Genomic DNA, 19,555 nt, shown 5'->3' with positions numbered 1-19,555 from the left:
AGTTTTGTCTAAACAGTTTAAGAGATTTATAAAAGAATCTTTTTCCATAAGGAACTCCTTTGTGTCACAGGTAAATTTATGGGGTGGTTTGGGGATTTTCTTTCTTTGGGGGAAAGGTGGTGTTTTATCTTCAGAATGACTCATTAATTGTAAAAGCATACTTAGGATTTTTTCCCTTCATGGTTGTGAAAATACAATACTTGGCACATAGGCAAAACTAAAGAGTTTGCAGATTGCCTATCCTCTCTTTGGATAGAGAAACACCTTAAAATAGCACGTAAGTTAGCTTCTATACATAGTAGTTATTTCATGTTTGTTGAAAGAAAGGAAAAGAAAGAAAACTGGCAAATCTAGATAATATAAATTCCAAGAAAGCCAGGAATTCTAAGCTGGACTTGGTTTGTCTAACAATACCAAAAATTGGTGCTTAATTGTTTTAATTCAGATATTGCTGTCTAAAATAAGTAGTAATTACTTTAATAAATAGAAGTTATACACTAAATCGTAATTTTTTTTTTCTGAACACCACCATTGTGTGCATATGGCTTCTTACAGTTAATATATATGTACCTCTGTTTCATCATCTAAAAAGTAATGAATTAGACTTTAATCTTAAAACTCTAAATTTTTTACCAACTGGAGAAATTTTACCTAAATACAGAAAGTATAACAGATATTCATGCCTCATAAATGTCCATAACCCACTTTGTCTGTAGTACGTAAACCTGCTTCACGTTTCAGGGTTTGGAAAGGTCCTGGACAGAGGAAACAAACCATAGGTGTTAGAGGTTCTTTTTTATTATTACTATTTTTTTTAATGTGGTCTGGTACATGTTTCAAAAGCACAGGCTGAGGCTCCAAGCACAGTAGGACAGAACCTTCACAAAGTCTTCAGTATAGCCCCTTAAAGAGAGAGGTAAATTAAAGTTTGTGTCATCATATTGATACTTAGAAACCTAATTTCTAATTGGTGTTAAGAATAGTCTCTGCCTCCTCGGTTAGTTTAGCAGTAAATATGTATTTATCATTGTTTAAATGAGTTATAAGTAAAATACTTTTTCTACAGTGTCAACTTACAGTATTTTAAGATTGTAGTGTGTGTTTGTGTTTAGTTTTATGATTCATGGCATCTACTCTTACCCTACCATTTCTCTGCACTCCCCTCCAAGTAAGTATGTCTTGGCCTCCATAGTGTTACCATTAATGAAAATTTTCATCAGGAAAATAATTCTTACTATGGACTAAAATAGGATTTTTTTAAACTAGGTTTTAATTACCTCCTATTCTAGTTATTGGTTTGTTGTGCCAAGCCCAGTAGCCCCTAGAGGGAGTGTAAATTTAGGCAAAGTGGCCAAGGGATAAACAAGTGTTGCAGGAGAAGAGGTGGGAGAAACGGAAAACTTTATCTTGGCTCTAAAATACTTACTAAGTCTTGGTATTTCTTTAGTCTCTTAATTGTTTACCCCAGTATTTCTCTCCTTTCTTTTTTCTCTTTAGCCCTGAACTTTCCTTAGATCCTTTGCCTGCATTAACGTGCTTCAGATTGTAAGCCTAACTTAGAATTTATACTATCCCAATTATATGAACTTTTCACTGAATTTATTTCTTCTAATGCTTACCACCTTATCTCTCCTATACTGGGTTGTTTTTTTTTTTCTGTCGTCGTCGTCGTTATTTTACGTTTCCCATATATTGTCTTCTCACATTATTTTCTGTAGCAAGAATGAATTACACATTGTTGAAGAAGAGTAAAAATCATTTTTAGAAATTTTGAGGTTGTTAGTAGCAGAACTCCTTTTTCTTCACAAAGGTTCCAGAGAGCCATTAAAGCTCTTATTTGCTACAAATGCTAGTCCACATGCACCTAAGCCCGCAGAACAGATATTATTCTTTCTATTATATAGTCAAGAAAACTTGACACTTTGAGACATTGAATGAATTATATCAGCCAGTGACAGGATTCATAGAAATTTGGAACAGGAAAAAGCCTAATGAAAATTTTACTTTGAGGAATATAAGGTTCATCTATCAAGAGTGATTTTTCTGAGATCACCAAACTAATTAACTCATAGGCTAGAACTGAAATTTCCTAGCTCTTCATAGTACTCTTTCCAAGGTAAAAAGCTGTGTTATAGTACAGTGGCAGTATGTTGCCTCAGTATTCTAATTGGGGTTGGAGGTGGAAAATGAGCATATAATGCAGCTGCCACAATAGTTATCAAACAAGTTGGTCATGTAATAGATAAAATGCATTGCTATATTTATTGCATTTCTTTACTGCGATTTAAAAATTAAATTGAGGGTAATAATCATACCAAAAAACCTAATATTCTTTTGCCATCTCCTTTTTACCATTTTGTAAAGTCATTCAAAAGAAGGAAATTATAGAAGTTTAAGAATAAATTCATCTTACATATATAACAAAATTTGAATGGTGAGTTCAGAAATTAAATCTTAAAATTAATGACTTTTATTTAACCCTAGTTAAAATTTTTCTGACATGTTTTGTCCTCTTAACCAAATTTATTCATTTATTGACCTATTAAAGAACTTGTTTGGCTTCAGAGTTATTCTGTATGTCTATTAATTTTCATTATTTAATAGTTTAAATATAGAGGTAGGTTGGGCTGAATATATTGATTTCAGGATATATTTTAGGTGCTTGTTCCTAGTGAATGTCATTTTAAGGGTTATTGATTAAGGAAAGAAATTGGTTAATTGTGGTTAGTTAGAGTTTACAGAAGTGAGGTTTGTTGTATGCAGAGCCTTTCAGTTAGTGAGAAAAACATTCTAATAATTTTGTAACAATACTATGTGAACAACCTGATACCAAAACTCTGAGAAAGAAACCAGGTCTAGGAGATCAAGAATCTAGGAGGATTTTTAAATTGAGGATATTTTTAAGCCTGATTCTAAAATAGTAAGTCATGGCTGATAGGATGAAAATAGTTATTAATCCTCTTAAAAGATCTGAAGTAATATTGTTGCCCTTGAGAAAAGTAGGCATTGCAGTACGATGATACTACTCAATCTACTTTTATATCAGCCTAAGCAAGAAGAGACTTTCTCTTTAAGACATGCCTATTTTTAACATACAGTTTCACATAATTTCAAAAATGCCTCCAAAATATACCTTTCTGGCCCTGGATTGGTGAGTGTGCATGTTTGTCCTTACTTTGAAATCTTCTAATTGGGTCCCAGATTCCAGAGTGATTTTCATATTTAGGGAAGCCGTTACCTCCCATAAACTTTTCTTGGGAGAGTGAGGAAAGTAAGTGTAAAATATCAATGTGAATACCTTTCTGTTAATATGCTTGGAGAATTATATTCATAGTAAAAATGGTCTCGGTGTTCTGTTAAAATTTAATGATGGATGATAGCTGTTGTAAAGTCAAATGGGAAGGCAGGGACATTTAGAGAAAATGGTGTATGTCGGGGGGGGTAAAGTCAAATGGGAAGGCAGGGACATTTAGAGAAAATGGGGGGGCGGGGTGTATGTGTGTGTATCTGTGTGTGTCTCTGTGTGTACACGTTTTGTCAGAGACCAAAATTAAGGGAAAGATTTGGCTTTCTTTTGGTTTGTGAAGTTGACCAGAGATTGCTCCTTGGCTGAGTTGCTGTCTGCCTAGGCTGTTAACAATTGTTTCTCTGGCAGCAGATCTTGTTCATCAGGATTGCATCATTTCTGGGAGAATGGCCAAGGTCCACAGCCTCAGTACAAAGACTGTCTGAAGCATATGAGGCCTGTTCTCTTTCTGAAGCGGCACTCCTCTTCCTGCCAGTCCTCTTCACAGGATTACTGAAGCAGACTTGTTCTGAATTTCTTTCATTGGATTGGCTGTTTATTGGACTCTTGTCTCCCAGCTGCTTCCGGCTCACCTGGCTGATGCAATTTCTTTTTCTGAGATCTCTGTCGGAATTGTTCTTAAAACACTGTCTGTCTTCTGAGAGTGACCAGGCAGATCACATGGAGCTTGTGCTTTCAGCAAATCATGTGGAGAAGAGACTGTCAGAATGACAAATACAGAAACTATTGACCATTTCTGAACTCAGTTAAAAAGACAAGGGGTAATTATAAACTATTTTTGATGTGTTCTATTTAACAGCCTTTGCCCAAGAAACTGTAATGGTGACTTCTCAAAAGAGTACTCAGTATTGGGAGGCAGTCTGGTTTTACTTCTGAATCTGAGAACAATACTGGGGTTTTTGTGGATTCTGATGGATTGTTCTGGAGGTACTTAAATTGAAATTCTGATACATTCATTTTCCCCTCCTACTCTACATTTATACTTATTTGTCCTTTCCCTTCTGTCATTTTTTTATATCTCTTATTTCTTGCTACTAGAGGAATCTATGTCTGCCTTGGTTTATTTATTTTTTTCTTTATTGTACTGTTACCTTTATCCTTTTATTTTTATAGTTCCTAATATCTTCTTTGTGAATTATTCCTAAAGAATAGTTCATTTTCCAATGTTTAATAAGTTGGAAATTCATAAAATATCAACATAAAGTATATTTCTTGTCCTTGGTAACTAAAATAACATGAACAGCTCTTTCACATGTTTGATATATTAATAGTTCAGGTGTTAACACTTCATACTAGCTAATGTTAAATTTCATTTTTTTTATCCCAAAAGTCCTCGGTCATCACCTGTAGTTCTTTCCTTTTTCGGAGGGTAGAAAGTTAAGGTTTTGTTTTTTCACATTTTTGTTATAAAGTTGACCACAAGTAGAAATGACTCCCTTTTTGTCAGTGTTTTTCTGTAGTAGGACAAGAAGATATAAGTGGGATGGATGGGGGAGAGGGAAAGGAGTAATATGAACTTATTGGATGATGATAGTTCCTTATCTGACTAGAGAGTAAATTTGACATTTGGTTAAAAAAAGGCCCCTGAATTTGGGAAGGGGTCAGTGGAGACGAGAAGTACTTCCTGGCAGAGATAAAAAGAAGGAATCCCTTGGGAAATGGGAGAGGATTCTAATTTGAAGGAAAGAAGGAATATCCAGTGACATAATAAAGTATTTACACTTCTTAAGACAAAAAAGATAATTTCCCATTCCACCCTTTATTTAGGTCTTGCTTTATAGTAAAATAGGATGTAAAGGTTAAAGAACAAAAATATAGTACTAGATAGGACATAGGATGATAAACAAGACAGTATACAGAGATGAAATAAACACAGTTGCCATTAAAATATTATTTCTGTAGAGTTCTGTGAGTCCATCAATGTTATTTCTTTTTATACTAATTTGTATCTCAACTTTTTCTAGGTCTTCAGAGCTACTGACAGATAATTTTTTGGGACTTCATATTCAGAGGTCTATAAAAAGGTGACTGAGCCAAATAAATTCTTTTGTTTTGATTTTTGTATTTTGATGAATACTAAAATGATATGTTGAGGTAAGGATGGTCAAAATGTATTCAGCAGATATTTCTCAAACACCATCTGTGTGCTAAGCACTGTTCTGGACATTAGAACTACAGCAGAGGATAAAACGCAAAAATCCCTGTCCTGAGAGAGTTCATACTCTAGTAGGAATACATGAACAGATTAACAAGTAAGAAATATCTTGGAATTGTTCCACCCAGAGACAGTGTTAATTCTTCTCAGTCTCTAGGACACATCTCCAAATTATGATAGATTAATAACTACTATAACTACCAGGCTTAGTAAACTATTCTATGAATCTGTTGTCTAGAGTTATAAAACTAATGTCAATATAATAAGAAAATATTGCATATAGATGATGTTAAAAGGTCTTCAGTTAACATTTTAATAGCTACATTTTGAAGAGTGTTATTTAAGAAAGGAACTGTCCTCAGTTATGTGAGAAATTTGGTTTTGTTGCCATTTTTTGAATTAAGAAGTCCCCCAGTATTATAAAACAAGATGGCCAAGCTAACTAACCTCTGATTGCTTTTATCAGAAGAGTGGAAGAATCATGTAAAACTGGACAAAAGGGAAATGGAGCAATTCATTCAAGATAAATTTATAGTTAACTACTTAATGTTTCTTTAAGTTATTTTCAGCTATCAAAATTTGCTGGGGTGGAATTTCATTAAGGAATGTATTAATCACTTATTATATATTAAGGAGATACTATCTGAAGTAATTTTTTCATCCTTTTAGTATAACTTTAAAATTTTCTTTCAGAAAAATAACAGCTATCAGTGTAGGGTTATAAGTTGTATTTATCTAGAAGCTGACATATTTTTATGGGCATATAATAGTGCCTGTGACAGGAGTTTTAATGGTGTTGAGTAACTTTTTGTTGTTGTTCTTTACTGAAAATATACAAGAAAATATACAGATTACTATATTGGTCAGGGAAGGTATGATTATTATCAGACTCTGATTATCAAACCAGGCAGTTTGGGGGCTTTTTTATTTTCCTTTTTAATTTGAGTTATACAGGGATACTAAAATTAGAAAAAATTGAACCAACAAGCCCCACTATTTAATTTTATGCCCTTCGGGCTTATTTGACATTCTCTCGCCTATCATTTGCAGATTTTATTTTAATTTTCCAGAGACTTTTAAGGATGTACTGCTTAAATCTGTTTGGATTTATTGTTAGTGAAAGGAAACAGTTTTGTGTAAGCTGGGCCTAAAGGCAGAAAGTTATTAATCACTTTTATGAGCTGTGAGGAAGCAATACACAGGAAGATTTGCCCTTTTCATTTTAGTCCCAAGTTGTAACAATATGTCACCTCTGTTGAGTGGGAACAGATCTATTGCAACATCCATATTTGAAGAGTCCTAGATCCATTGATATCAAGCTCTTGCACAGTGTAGACACCAGGGAGGACTGCTCAGTTTATAGCTGTTCTAGCATTCTAAAACAACATCACATATGAGTAATTATCTTTATGCATGATACTGGTTTGATTCGTTGTTCACAGTTGTTTTTTACCCACATTAATTTGCCTCAGATAGCAAATTAAGATTAAAGCATCTCAGATTGTCTACCATATAAAATTTGCATCAGTCCCCTGAATTGACTCAGTATCATATACTTTTCATTTAATTTTTCTAGTATAGTCTTCTGACATTTCTTCCATCTTAATTGTTTTATCATGAATCACTGTATCAATCATGACTCCTTGTAGACTCTTTTTGCAGAAATCTTTATTAATCTGGGTCTTTAACATTGACATTGATTTTTCTCCCACATACAGTGTTTCTTACTTCATCCTTTTAGTGGTTATTTTTACAATATAAAACCACTCTTTATGTAAAGTCATACAAAGTACATTTTTTTCCATTTGCACCATACCTCAAAATCTCTTAATCTTCTTTCGCATTTTTATACTTAAGTTGTTTGTGGGTCTTTCTGATCCCAAATTCCACTGGTTGTGGTTGCAAACTCAAAGTATCCTCACTGTTTTTCCATACAAAAACATTATTTCCATAAAGATTCTCTGATCTTTACAATGAAGCTGTACTCTTTGCGGTTTTATGTTTTTATTCATACCTAGCAGTGGATATTACCTCACAAATATAGTGGTTAAGATAATTGCCCCTTCTCCCGAAATTATAGTTAAAATAAAAATGGTTTTAAAAAAGGAAGACTGTTCTGTGACAAAAGAAGGCAATTAGAAACAGCTTTGTCCAATCAAATAGAAACAGACTGATCTCTTATCATATTTGGAAGAAATAACATTGGCTGCTGGAAAAACTGCAGTTGTGGGGGTGGGCGCAGGGTTTAAATGAAGATCTTGAATTGTCAAAAAATTAAATAGATAATTTCTATTAACCATTCTATATCTTTAAAGTTGTTAGGTCCTACGTTACTAGAAAATTTTGTTTGATGGACAGTTGTGGAATGGGGGAAATGTGCTTATTAATAAGCTGGGCAGACTATTTCTCTTTATTTGAAAAGGAAAAAATTAAAATAGAATTGAAAAGAAAGAATAACTTTTGCTACCTCAGTAATGCAGTACCTAGTAAATATGGGGCAATGTATAGATCCCTTGCTGTACTTGTTTTATAGTTATCCCTTTAAAAGGTTTATTCAAAAAACAGGGGCAGCGGGTGGGGGCTGAGGTGGACAGCATGGAGGATAAATTGAAAGAACTATCTGGTTACTAGATGATATTTTCCTTTTCTGTGGCAGGATTCCTCATGTCCATAACATGTTGGTTGAGGCTCTGCAGCTCACCCCCACTCTCAGAGTGGCCAGTCTCCATTAATTGGACCCCGTGATTTCCACTTTCTGCTGTGTTGGACGTCATGAGCATTGCAATCCCTCTGGGAGTCACCACACCAGATACATCCTACTCAGATATGGCTGCTGGATCAGAGTAAGTGCTACTTCCTAGGTAGTAGGTGAATTACCAGTTTGTGTGGAGACAACTTTCTTATGGGCATCTAATAATAAATATGGAGTATTTTCTAAACCCAAGCCTAGCCCACTGTAAATGCGATTAGACCTTTCCCTTTCTCCCATAGATGCTGGAGGGGAAAAACAGGAGAGGAAAAGAATTGGGGGAGGGAATTCTGAGTAAATAAATAATAGAATGAAGTGTGCAAAGTAGTGATTACATTTTCATTGTTTTGATGGGTGGGGAAGGTTGAAATAAAGTAGGTGTCACTACCTGCTTCTGTAGAATTAATGATGATTCTGATGGATGGAGATAAAGAGGAGTTCTCTCCAACTGATTTTCTCTGAAGGCCTCTTCCTATGTACTTCTCATTGTTCTAGAGTAAAGGGGCTGAAACTTTATATGGGCAGGTTACTTAAACTTCCTGACATTTTGGGATAGAAAATGTAGAAAGCAGTGTCATCTGTTTTTTATAATATTCATTGCCTAGAAAGAGGACCTTCAAAATCAGTGGTACCAAACTTTTTTTTCAGCTAAGAGCAGCTTTAGGAATTGTCGAAAAGCCCAATCCCTAAAAATAGACTCTCAATTCTTGAAGAATTTAAATGCCAAATGGCAACGAAGGTAGGCCTTTGTTATAAAACTTTATATATTATTCACAGTTTTAAAAAATTTTAGCCTTTTGTATCCCTTCTCTTTAAGTGTCCAAGATTCCCCCTGCTTACAGATTCCCCCTCTTGTCCTTTTACCTCCCTTGTACCCACTCTTCCTTGCTTACAGAAAGGAAGTGGAAGCCCCCTACCTTTCAAGACGAAGTGGCACTACACAAGGATGTGAAAGTCCAGCGAAAGAGACCCAAGGGGCCTAGGGGGCAGCACACCCCCAGAAGCCAAGTCTATTCCAGGCAGTACCAGGGATTAGGGTCTGGGCTGGAAAAATCCTGGTGTTTTGAATATGTTCAGGTCCAGTTCAGACTCTTGATCCCACAGCCACTTCTTGAGTGAGGTGGGTGTTGCTCTAATTCCCCTGTTTCTCTTGCCATTTTCACAGTCCCCTGGGGATTCTTCCCCCCTCAGCAAAGAAAAGCAATTGTACCAGAATTTTGGGTTCAACTGCATCCCTGTAATAGTGGTTTTCTTCCTTAAAACTGAGAATATTAGTAAAGAGCTTGTATATGTCTTCACAAAGCCACCTAGGACAACTTAACTGTTTATTGACTTCCTTCAAGAGGAAGGCTTAAAATAAAGCTACCCTAAGCAGCAGTGCATTGTATTCTGGGGTAGTCTACAATTTAAAGCAGTTTTGGCCTTAACTGCCATACAAAAAGGAAGATGGAGGGTGGGGGATGGGGAAGGATGGATTGTGTTTCTTCCAAGGCCTTTTTTTTTTTTTTCTTTCCTGATTTGTTTTCGTGTGTGTGTGTGGTTTTTTTTGGTTTTGTTTTGTGTTTTGCTTTTGGGTTTTTTGGGGGGGTTTGTTTTGCATGCCAAAAATATTTAGTTATGCCAATACATGAGGTTTCCAGTTGTTTAACTCCCAAATAAGGTACTTACAAATCTTGCATTAGTAGGTAACTAGTTGTGTAGTGGTAAGAGATTTTTCTAAAGTCGGCCATAGCTCCTATATGGATTGACTAGCAAACTATAGGTAGACAGCATTAACATTTGTGAGAAATTTCAACAAAGAGATTAAATCAATGAGTTTGGGATAAGTAGATAAAGACCAAAAGCAACTATTCTTTATACTGATATTTTTCCCAGAATACACAGATGACTGCCCATAAACATTACTAGGGAATACAGAAGGAAAAATAATTCTGGCTTAAAAATTGGACTGCAGTGTTTCTGTATCCTGAGACATTTCATTCACAATCTCCAGGCAGATTTTTGATACTGTGGTCATAACTGAATATTGTACACAGTTATTTGTTTAATATTTCTACAGAGCAAGAGAATGTCAACAAATAGCTTGTGTACCGTTCTGTTACATTACTGATGATATATTTTAATGCTTCAACATGCATGTTCTGCTGTCATGCATATTCCACTCTTCTGGGCAACTGGTACGAAGTTTAAATCTGGTATGAAGGGCAAAATATTCAACCAAGGAAAAGACCTAGATCTTACTTTACGTTTTTTTAAAGCTGATAGCAACATTATGCATTATGCATTTTTGATATATTTGTAGGGTGGGGAAACTCTAGATACAACAATGAATACAAAAATTTTTCTGAATTACAATCCTGCCACAAATGAACTTAAGACATTTCCAAATAGGTAGCATTATAGCAGCAGGTTGCATATTGTACTTTGAACACAACTGATGGAATCTCTCTGTTGTAAGCATGGGTTCTGTGTATGGGCCCAGCTGTTGTAGCAGTCTAAACATAGAGGAAGAAAGGCTATAGTTACATTTGCATAAAATGGTGGGCTAATAAAGAGATGCAATCCTAACACTCCAAGTTCTCAGTCCCTTTAAAATATAGATAAGAGCTGATATATATGTATATAGATATAGATATATATAGGAATATCCTAAGAAATCCTATATTTACCTATTGTAACAATGTAATGAATTAGTAAACAATATGGAAATTACAAAGTTTCCTCATCAAAATATAGGAGCTTAAATTTTAGTACTTGGCATGCATAGCTATATATTAAATGCTGTACTTGACTAGAAAGTATTGTGCAGTGAGATGGCCTTTAACCTCCAAAACATACATTTTATTTTTATTCCCTAGATTTGCACGTGAAGTGCATATGTTTAAATTTACCCACTTTGGAGATGGGTAAGATACAACCAACATAGCTACATCTCCATGGCCATCTTTTATTTCATATCACTTTCCTTTTTCCTGTCAAAAAAAAAAAACCATAAACCTTTCCTGATAAACAGTTGTCGTGTTTCACCCCATATGTTCAGTGGTACAAAATCTCTTAAAATTGGTATAGTTCTTTGGAATACTTGTTTATCAAGTAAATTAATCATGTATAAAATTACTGTCTCTTAACTGTCCATCATAGATATTAAATTCTACCTTCAATTTATTAATGCTTATTTGCCTTTGGTTTAATTTAGGAAACGCCACCTGTTTCCTAATACTCAGAGCTGATTGCCTCCCAGTGAGCCATATTCAAATCATCGTTTTCTCAAGAATACTGACCTCCATTCTTGATATATTATCCCCCCAGTTCCCATCTGGCAGGCACTCTTTTAAAGTAATAAAATGCATGCACTTCACTAACAGAATACTTTCCTGTGTCTGGAGTTCTTCACCTAGAAATTACCTTTGCTGTTATAAATAAGATCCCTTCTCACAGTTTTGGAGCATATAACTGGGTGAGTTGGATACATATATCAGAATTTTCTTTTATCCCTCACTTTTCAGCTGACATTGGGCCACATTGAACCTCACATTTTATTCCTGCCAAGTACTATGTATTGTGTATTTTCAAGCAGGAAAACATATACTGCTGGAAGCAAACCATATGCATTATTTGATGCCCTAAAAGACCCTTTGATGTCTAAGGCTGAGCTATGTGTGGTGTCCTTGAAATTTCTAATTTGTGAGTCTCTTCTGGTTAATTTAAATGATAGATATCTATTATTCAGTTCTGCAAAGTCAAACAGTACAATTATCTTTCAAAATTTCCCAAAACCTAACCAAATAAAGTTCTTTTTTTCCCCTAAAATTCAGTTTTTATTCTTTGCCACCTATACCTTTTTATTACCAATTAAAGGATTACATTAAAATTCTAAATTTGAATGCTTATATAATTCTTTTCTTCTAAATTGTGCCTAAACTGTTTATTTTTCACTCAGGGAAGGTACAGAAAGATACTTAAGCTTCTTGCTAAGCCTGGTTACTTAAAATCTCTTATAATTTTCTTTAAAGGTAGAATGTTATCTTGGTTTACCAACGAATTAGGCCTAGTAAAAATAGCACAGGCTTTGAACTCAAACATTGTTTCAAATCCTGACTCTGTTAGTGTGTGACCTTGGCAAAGTCACATAACCTCACCACCTTAGTTTTACCCTTCATTAAATATGGGGTGCCATTTCCCATGTTGAGTAGTCATAGAGTAAATGAATGAATAGTTATAAAGTACCTAGAAAGTAATGGGAAATTCAAAATGGTAGCTACTACTACTGTTGTTGTCACTAGATTAACAAAACTTCTGAGTACAGTTTTATTTTGAAGTTCTGTTATATTACCATGCAGCCATAAAATAATTGTGTCCTTTATATGCTTGCATGTCATTGGTGGATGAGAAGTTATTACTCTAAAGGTATTTGGGGGTTCATCAAGATGAGAGGTACAAATATAAGATGCCATTGTTTTTACCTGTACTTTCTTCAGGGTATCCTGTCTTGGTAGTGAATGGAAGAGGGCCTGGTCCCTGGGGCAGTACAGAAGGCACTTTCATCATCTCACTCACTGCAAATGTCATGTGAGGTTTCATGGAAGTATTAAGAGATCCAATTAAGAAGAATAGTTCTGAGTCTAAAGCAGCCCAGAGTGGCTTCTCTAGGGGAAACTCCCTGCTCAGCTGGTACGTTTGTGTTTGTCATTAGGGACACCTTGTATCCCAGGTGCCTGCCTTGAGACATCTGCCTGTACTGGCTTCATGTTACACACAAATCCACATTTAATAACATTTCTAGTGTTATTTATAGGCTTAGTTATGTTAATAAGATTGTTTCACTGAGTTCTTTCTCTTATTCTAGTAGCTGGTGGTTGTGGAAAGAGGAGGGGTTAGAATGGGAAGTTAAGTCTTAGTTTAAGGAAAGATTAGGTGTTATGCTATCATGCATTGCTTTTCGCCTTTGTGCAGCCCTGAATCTGTGGAGGCTAGTCCAGCAGTTAATGAGAAGAGCGTGTATTCCACTCATAATTATGGGACCACTCAGAGGCATGGGTGTCGAGGACTGCCTTATGCTGTGAGTATGCATTTGTTTCTCTCCAAAGCAGTGATCTTCCTGGAGTGTAATCCATTCTTATACATTGTGACTTTCTTGCAATGTTTATATGCAGCATGACGAAGTTGCCCCTTTTGCACTTCCCTGCCTCCAGCGGACGTCTAGCCCTGCATCATTGTTCTTGTTTTTATGTCCCAGTTGACCTTGGCATTTTGTTTTATCACTTTCCTGGTTGAAGCCAAAAAACGAAGGGTACTACTTTCTTCTTTCTTTCCATATGTACCATACTTTAGGGGAGAGAGGGGCCAGTGTTTGGACACTGTTGATTTAAAAAATCTTATTTTCAGGATCATAATTACGGAGCCCCTCCTCCTCCGACACCTCCTGCTTCTCCCCCTGTCCAGACGATCATCCCTCGTTCTGACCTGAATGGCCTGCCGTCGCCCGTAGAGGAACGCTGTGGAGACAGCCCGAACTCTGAAGGAGAGACTGTTCCTACCTGGTGTCCTTGTGGTCTTTCTCAGGATGGCTTCCTTCTCAACTGTGACAAGTGCAGGTAAGATCATGTTCCATCTAAGTTCAAGCCTGGGTTGCTGGGATTAGGGTTTCTTATTAGTAGGGAAAAGCTCAAAGTATTCTTTCTTGTGTTTGTTAATGTAGATGATTCCTTAGTGCTCCTTGGCTCGAATTCTCTGCACTAGGTGAGAATTGCTGACAACAAGGAATGAGAGATTGATGTTAAAGCTATTGAATTTGATATGAAATTTAAATGTCCTGGAGACTTTTGGTAGGTGGGAGGAGAAGGGGGTAGTGTATGCAGAGACACTTCTCCCATTTTTGCAATAATGTGTTAATATGCTCTTGGAAGGACTACTTTAAGTTTATTTTCCCTCTTTAGGGGAATGAGCAGGGGGAAGGTTATTAGACTTCATCGGCGGAAGCAGGACAACATATCAGGTAAGCAGAAGATGGGTTTTGCCCCTATTTTGACATAAAATATTTTCTATTTTAAATATTTGTCCAAACCCCTTCTGTAAGTTCCCATGGTCCCTAGCTCTTTTCATGGAAAGACATAGAAGTCCTCACAAGACTACAATGCCATTCTCTTATTGTGAATTAAATGTATCCATAAATGACATTTAGCCCTGTACAATCAATATTTCTAGTGAGCACAGAAAATTAGATGTTTTTATATGTTATATATTGAGGCAATAGAGCTTTGGGACCAAATATAAGGGAAGAAATATATACAGTGTAGAGTTAATATGCTTATTATGCCAATGATACAGAAGGAATCTTGTTTTCATATAGAAGGTGGGTATATATGTTGTTATACAGATGACAGCTACCATATTTTGCCATGTATAATGCACACCAATGGTTTTTGTGCACATTACACATGGGATTATTGTGCCTGTGGTGTGTAGTCATTATACCCATGTATAATGCACATCCTTATTTTTCCCTCAAAAATTTTGGCAAAATGCACATTATACACGGCAAAATATGGTAATGGTAGAAGTAATGACCTACTGGATATGAGATAGATCTAATGGTATAAGCTGTTTTTAATGTGCTTTTAAATCTGTTTATACAATGTAAACTATAAAATAACCTTTTCTCAGGTGGGGATAGCAGTGCAACAGAAAGCTGGGATGAGGAGCTTTCTCCTTCCACTGTGTTGTATACAGCAACACAGCACACACCTACTAGCATCACCTTAACTGTTAGAAGAACCAAACCCAAGAAGCGGAAAAAGAGTCCAGAAAAGGGTCGTGCAGCACCAAAGACAAAAAAAATCAAGGTATGGAGGGTAAAAGTATCTTAAGTAGAAATATGTCTAAAATAGCTCAAATTTTGGACCAAGAATGCACCAAAATTCTTTTAAGAAATTTGATCCAGATGTTTGAAGGGCCACTTTTGCTCTACTTGCAAAAATCTGCTAATGTGTGTTATGAACATGTAGACCAACCTCTCTTCTGCCTCTCCATATCATCACACCTGGCACAGTTTCTTCTCCTCCAAGCCCCATCCCAGGTATGAAATCCCAGCCCCACCTTGTCACAAGCCCCCATATGTGCTACAACAGCCTCCAGTCTAGGCTTCCATTATTCCTTACGGTATCTCCCTGCCTCCTTGGCCCAAAGCAATCAGAAAATCTTGTCCTGGTACATGCCCACCTCATGTCATTGGGTTGAGTTTTGTTTTTTTTTTTTAATTGCCTTATTTCAAAAAAAAAAAAAAAAAATCAGGAAACATCTCTTGAATGGTCTAGGCTTCCTCAGTGTCGTGGTCACTTTCCTGTATTCTCAACTAAAAAGTCTCCAGGAGAAACCTCTTCTGTTTTGTGTTCTTTCTTCCCCATCAGGGCAACTTTGTTGCTCCTAGGTGACTTGCCCATCCCTTGTTAAGGGGATTGGTCTTTGTTTCCTTCTTAATTTCAAAATTGGTAAATCTGCCACCTTAACATTTTAATTTGCTTTTTCTTTTAGTGTCATGGGTGCATATAGGATTTAAGTGATGCATGCTCTTCCCTGTTAATTACCTCGTTTCACAGTGGGATGTACTGGAATTAGCCACAGAGTTCACTGACCTCAAGCTACCCCTACTCTTGATAATAGTGTGGGGAATTCAATTGTATTTGTTACCTAGGGAAAGGGGGACAGACTAGAACACTAATTCTTGCCTTAGTTTTAGTCTCAGATAGGTATAACTGTCATTCTTGGTACCAAGTTTTGTTTTGTTCTACTTGTTTTCCTCTTTGGGATAGGCATTTCGAGAGGGATCCCGGAAGTCCTTGCGGATGAAGGTAAGGGGTATTCTTCCCTGATGCTGTGTTTACTTCACTGTGATCTTGCATTTTGGTCAGCTTCTTTCCTGACATTGATGGTCTGGGAATCTTGGATTCTGCTTTTCATTAGTTTGTAATTGTTGCCATTCGGTTTTCATAGAGCCTTTCTCCAAAATAGATTTTCTTGGCCATTTTCTGAAATATTTTCCCTTTCTGTAATTAAGACTTCATGTGTTGGTTTTTCATTAGCTGCTTTTCTGGGGGTGACATTTTGCTAAACAAAATGAGGCTGATGTGTTCTGTCATTGTGATTAGCCTCAACCTCAGGGCTGAGAGTTTTCTGGTGATAGAGCATCTCTTATGTGCCCACCCTAGCAACATGTGGGCTTTAATCACCATTTGGAAGGATAATATTCATCAGTAGAAAAGTAGTGTTTATTGATAGAAATTACTCTTGCTGGAATTACTTACGTCGGAACTGTTTCTCCTGGCATATCTATTTGGTATAGAAGATTTTGATGATGCTAATGTGTTTCTTTTCTGTGGTTATCAAATAGAAGAGCTTATGAGATGTGATTTTGGATAGCAGCTGAAGAACAGGGAAATTATGTGCCATGAACTTTTACGTACTGAGTTATAAAAACAGAGTTGGCCCAAAGGAGATTTGATTATACTGCCTGGTATCTTCCTTTACCTACGTGTATATATAGGATAACAACATACCTCACAAACAGTTACTTAGGATTTCAAAGCATTTCATTATAATTAAGATATACTTTAATTTTGTAAGTATTCATATCCCTAAATGTGTAAATTATATAAAATCCAGATCTTTCCTGTTGACAGTTATATAGGGAAAACATTAAAATCTTTTAGTGAGGTTAAGCTCTATTATGACTGATGTTAACAAAGATCACAGGTGGCACTTTACCTGAAAGTTGAAGGCTTTGCCTTGCATATAATGGTAAATGGACTTGGACATATCTGTAAAAAACATGGGAAGGGGACTTAGAGCCCAAGAGCATCAGAGTCCTTAGATGCCTCAGAACACAACTTAATTATCTCCTGCAAGGGGCCAACTTTGCTTTAACTGCTCCTTTATTTTTGTCTCCTTTGCTTACGGAGACCTTAAATATATGTATGGAATAGACATATCCCTGGTTCCAACTGTTAAGCCCTTTTCTTATCAACTATTGTAAAGTGCCTTCTGGGGGTTGCAATGTTTTGAAAGATATTTAGTGACACTCAGAGAAAACTACACATAAACCCCAAATATTCCTTGCTATTTTGAAATGTTGACAGTCCCATAAATGTGTTAAAATTTCAACAATAAAAAAATACTGCTTGGTTTAAATTCTCGTATCAGAATTTTAAGTTACAAATTTTGTACTTAGAATTCATTATTAGTAAGAACTCCACCAAAGATCTGGGTGAGAGCTATAAGAATAGAAAAAAATTATCATTTGGATTTTTAATCCCAAAGTCAGGAGCTTCCCTACTTGGAGACTACTCAGAATTTCACAACCTTGACACCGTTGACATTTTGAAGCAACAAATTCTTGGGCTGTTGCGGGGACCTGTTTTCTGCATTGTATGCAGTTTAGCAGCATCCCTGGCATCTACTCACTAGGTACCAGTAACACACAGGTACGATATTCAAAAATGACTTCAGATGTTATCGTATGTCTCTTTATGGGCAGAATTACCTCTGGTTGAGAACCACTGTTCTAATCCCACTGAGATGGGGGCGTTCAAACCCAGAAGAATGGTACAGCAAAATAGACAGAGTTGTATTAATGAATAGCATATAATACTGTGGCAAAGTCTTCCAGTATACATTAAGTTTAGCAAGTCAGAAGTTTTCTGATTCCTACTGGTTGCTTAAACTTGGGGATAATGTTTGGGCACTCAAAATCCTCAGTCTTATAAGTAAGCACCCTTAAGTCTCAAGTTTTGCACTTTTCTTTTGCTCAGCTGTTACTGACATGTCCAGCAAATGATGCTCTGTTCTCAGTGTGTTGGCCTTAGATCCTTTGTTTGTTGTTCAGTCTTTTGTACTTTAGTGAGAAATGTAGAAAACAATAGTACTAATTTTTTCATTTCCTGTTTCATGGAGAAAGTATGATAGACAACAGTCGGTTAAAACCAGAGACACAAAAATGAAAGAAAGCAATTGTTGTAATAGGTATAAATGTTTTCTGTATCATTTATGGAGTGTATATTTAATTTTTTTAAAGCCTATTTTTGCAAGTATAGTGTGGATGTGACTTGTAAGTAGCTTTGGTACTACGCTCTTTTTTTTTTTCTAGTCATCACTAATATGACATCATCACTTATCAGTATTTGTTTTGTTTTCTGGTGGCACCTTAAGTCTTGAGCACCATGGAGAACATGTGTCAGACTTAAGCTCTGTCTCTATAGTTCAAACACATATAAAACTAACTGTTTAGGGTGCTGTTTCTGTAATATAATAAGCTTCTCTCAGCACTGTCACTAGAGAGTGGTGGTTTTCCTAGAGACATATAGCAAAGTACCTCTCAGCATTTTCTACTCTACCTACCCACCCCCGCCCCTCACCTTACCTTTCAGAGTGTGGCTATTTAAACTGTCAAAAAAGAGTGTTAGACACACTCAAGAATGATAGCTTTTCCTATGGGAAATGAGATGATGGATTATGTATTTATTTTGGGTCACATGTATATTTAGAATAAACATGTATTAATTGTATAAAAACATTCTCCTGGGGAAAAGTAAAATAATACCAGTTTGGCAGACTAATGCAAATGTTCATGTTCAAGAAGTTTTGATATTCAAGGGGTCTCTTGTTCCTTTTCGTGAAAATTTTCTTGTTAACTTGATATCATCTAATAACAAAATTGATTTTTGTGACTTAAAAATGGTCATAAAATCACGGTGGTGGGATGGAACTATGATCCAGATTAATTCCTCACTTCAGTAATGAGGAAACTGAGCTTTCCTAGCCTCCCTGTTCATTGGCAATGGAACCATGGTATAAGCCAGATCCCCAGACTCCCAAGCTATTACTCTTATGCCACACCAACTGCCAAGCAAAAACAAATTTTCTTTGAGACTCAGCCTCTTTCCTCCCCTTCCCATTTCTATTCATGGACTCTGCTAACCTACCTGACCTTTGTTCTCTACAGAATTCTCCTTCTGAAGCACAGAATTTAGATGAGAATACAACTGAGGGATGGGAAAATCGGATAAGACTGTGGACTGATCAGTATGAAGAAGCTTTCACTAATCAGTACAGTGCAGATGTACAGAACGCCCTTGAACAACATCTACATTCTAGCAAGGAATTTGTGGGCAAACCTGCTATTTTAGACACTATCAATAAGACTGAATTGGCCTGTAACAATACAGTTATTGGTTCCCAAATGCAGGTAAGGATCAAAGGATTAATGACTTAAGTAAGTAGTTGATTTTTTAAGAACTCAAGAAGGGGTCATATATTGGAATTACAAAATCTTTCAAATGTACAAGGCCTTAGA

At 36.1% G+C, this 19,555-nt stretch overlaps 1 protein-coding gene across 15 annotated transcripts in view; it reads left to right on the top strand.

Annotated features, from left to right (window-relative positions):
- Positions 1 to 19,555, top strand: part of SETD5 (SET domain containing 5) — a 74,120-nt gene that overhangs the window by 27,250 nt on the left and 27,315 nt on the right. For 2 of the 15 annotated variants that reach the window (XM_054595186.1, XM_054595178.1), the window contains exons 2-11: positions 5,272 to 5,331; positions 8,119 to 8,305; positions 9,107 to 9,331; positions 12,690 to 12,882; positions 13,165 to 13,270; positions 13,597 to 13,805; positions 14,148 to 14,206; positions 14,875 to 15,053; positions 16,020 to 16,058; positions 19,205 to 19,447. In XM_054595186.1, the coding sequence (XP_054451161.1) occupies positions 12,791 to 12,882; positions 13,165 to 13,270; positions 13,597 to 13,805; positions 14,148 to 14,206; positions 14,875 to 15,053; positions 16,020 to 16,058; positions 19,205 to 19,447 (927 nt within the window). In that variant the 5' untranslated portion in view covers positions 5,272 to 5,331; positions 8,119 to 8,305; positions 9,107 to 9,331; positions 12,690 to 12,790. Of the gene's footprint in view, positions 1 to 3,547; positions 4,069 to 4,111; positions 4,235 to 5,271; positions 5,332 to 8,118; positions 8,306 to 8,859; positions 8,951 to 9,106; positions 9,332 to 12,689; positions 12,883 to 13,164; positions 13,271 to 13,364; positions 13,502 to 13,596; positions 13,806 to 13,909; positions 13,951 to 14,147; positions 14,207 to 14,874; positions 15,054 to 16,019; positions 16,059 to 19,204; positions 19,448 to 19,555 lie in introns of those variants that run through there. The other 13 variants (XM_054595179.1, XM_054595180.1, XM_054595189.1 and 10 more) reach the window with 13 other exon arrangements.

The sequence above is a fragment of the Pteronotus mesoamericanus genome, unplaced genomic scaffold (assembly GCF_021234165.1).
Source record: "Pteronotus mesoamericanus isolate MK-2021 breed Mesoamerican mustached bat unplaced genomic scaffold, CSHL_Meso_final scaffold_54, whole genome shotgun sequence".
NCBI classification, from domain to species: domain Eukaryota; kingdom Metazoa; phylum Chordata; class Mammalia; order Chiroptera; family Mormoopidae; genus Pteronotus; species Pteronotus mesoamericanus.
This window is presented reverse-complemented; position numbering and strand designations above follow the sequence as displayed.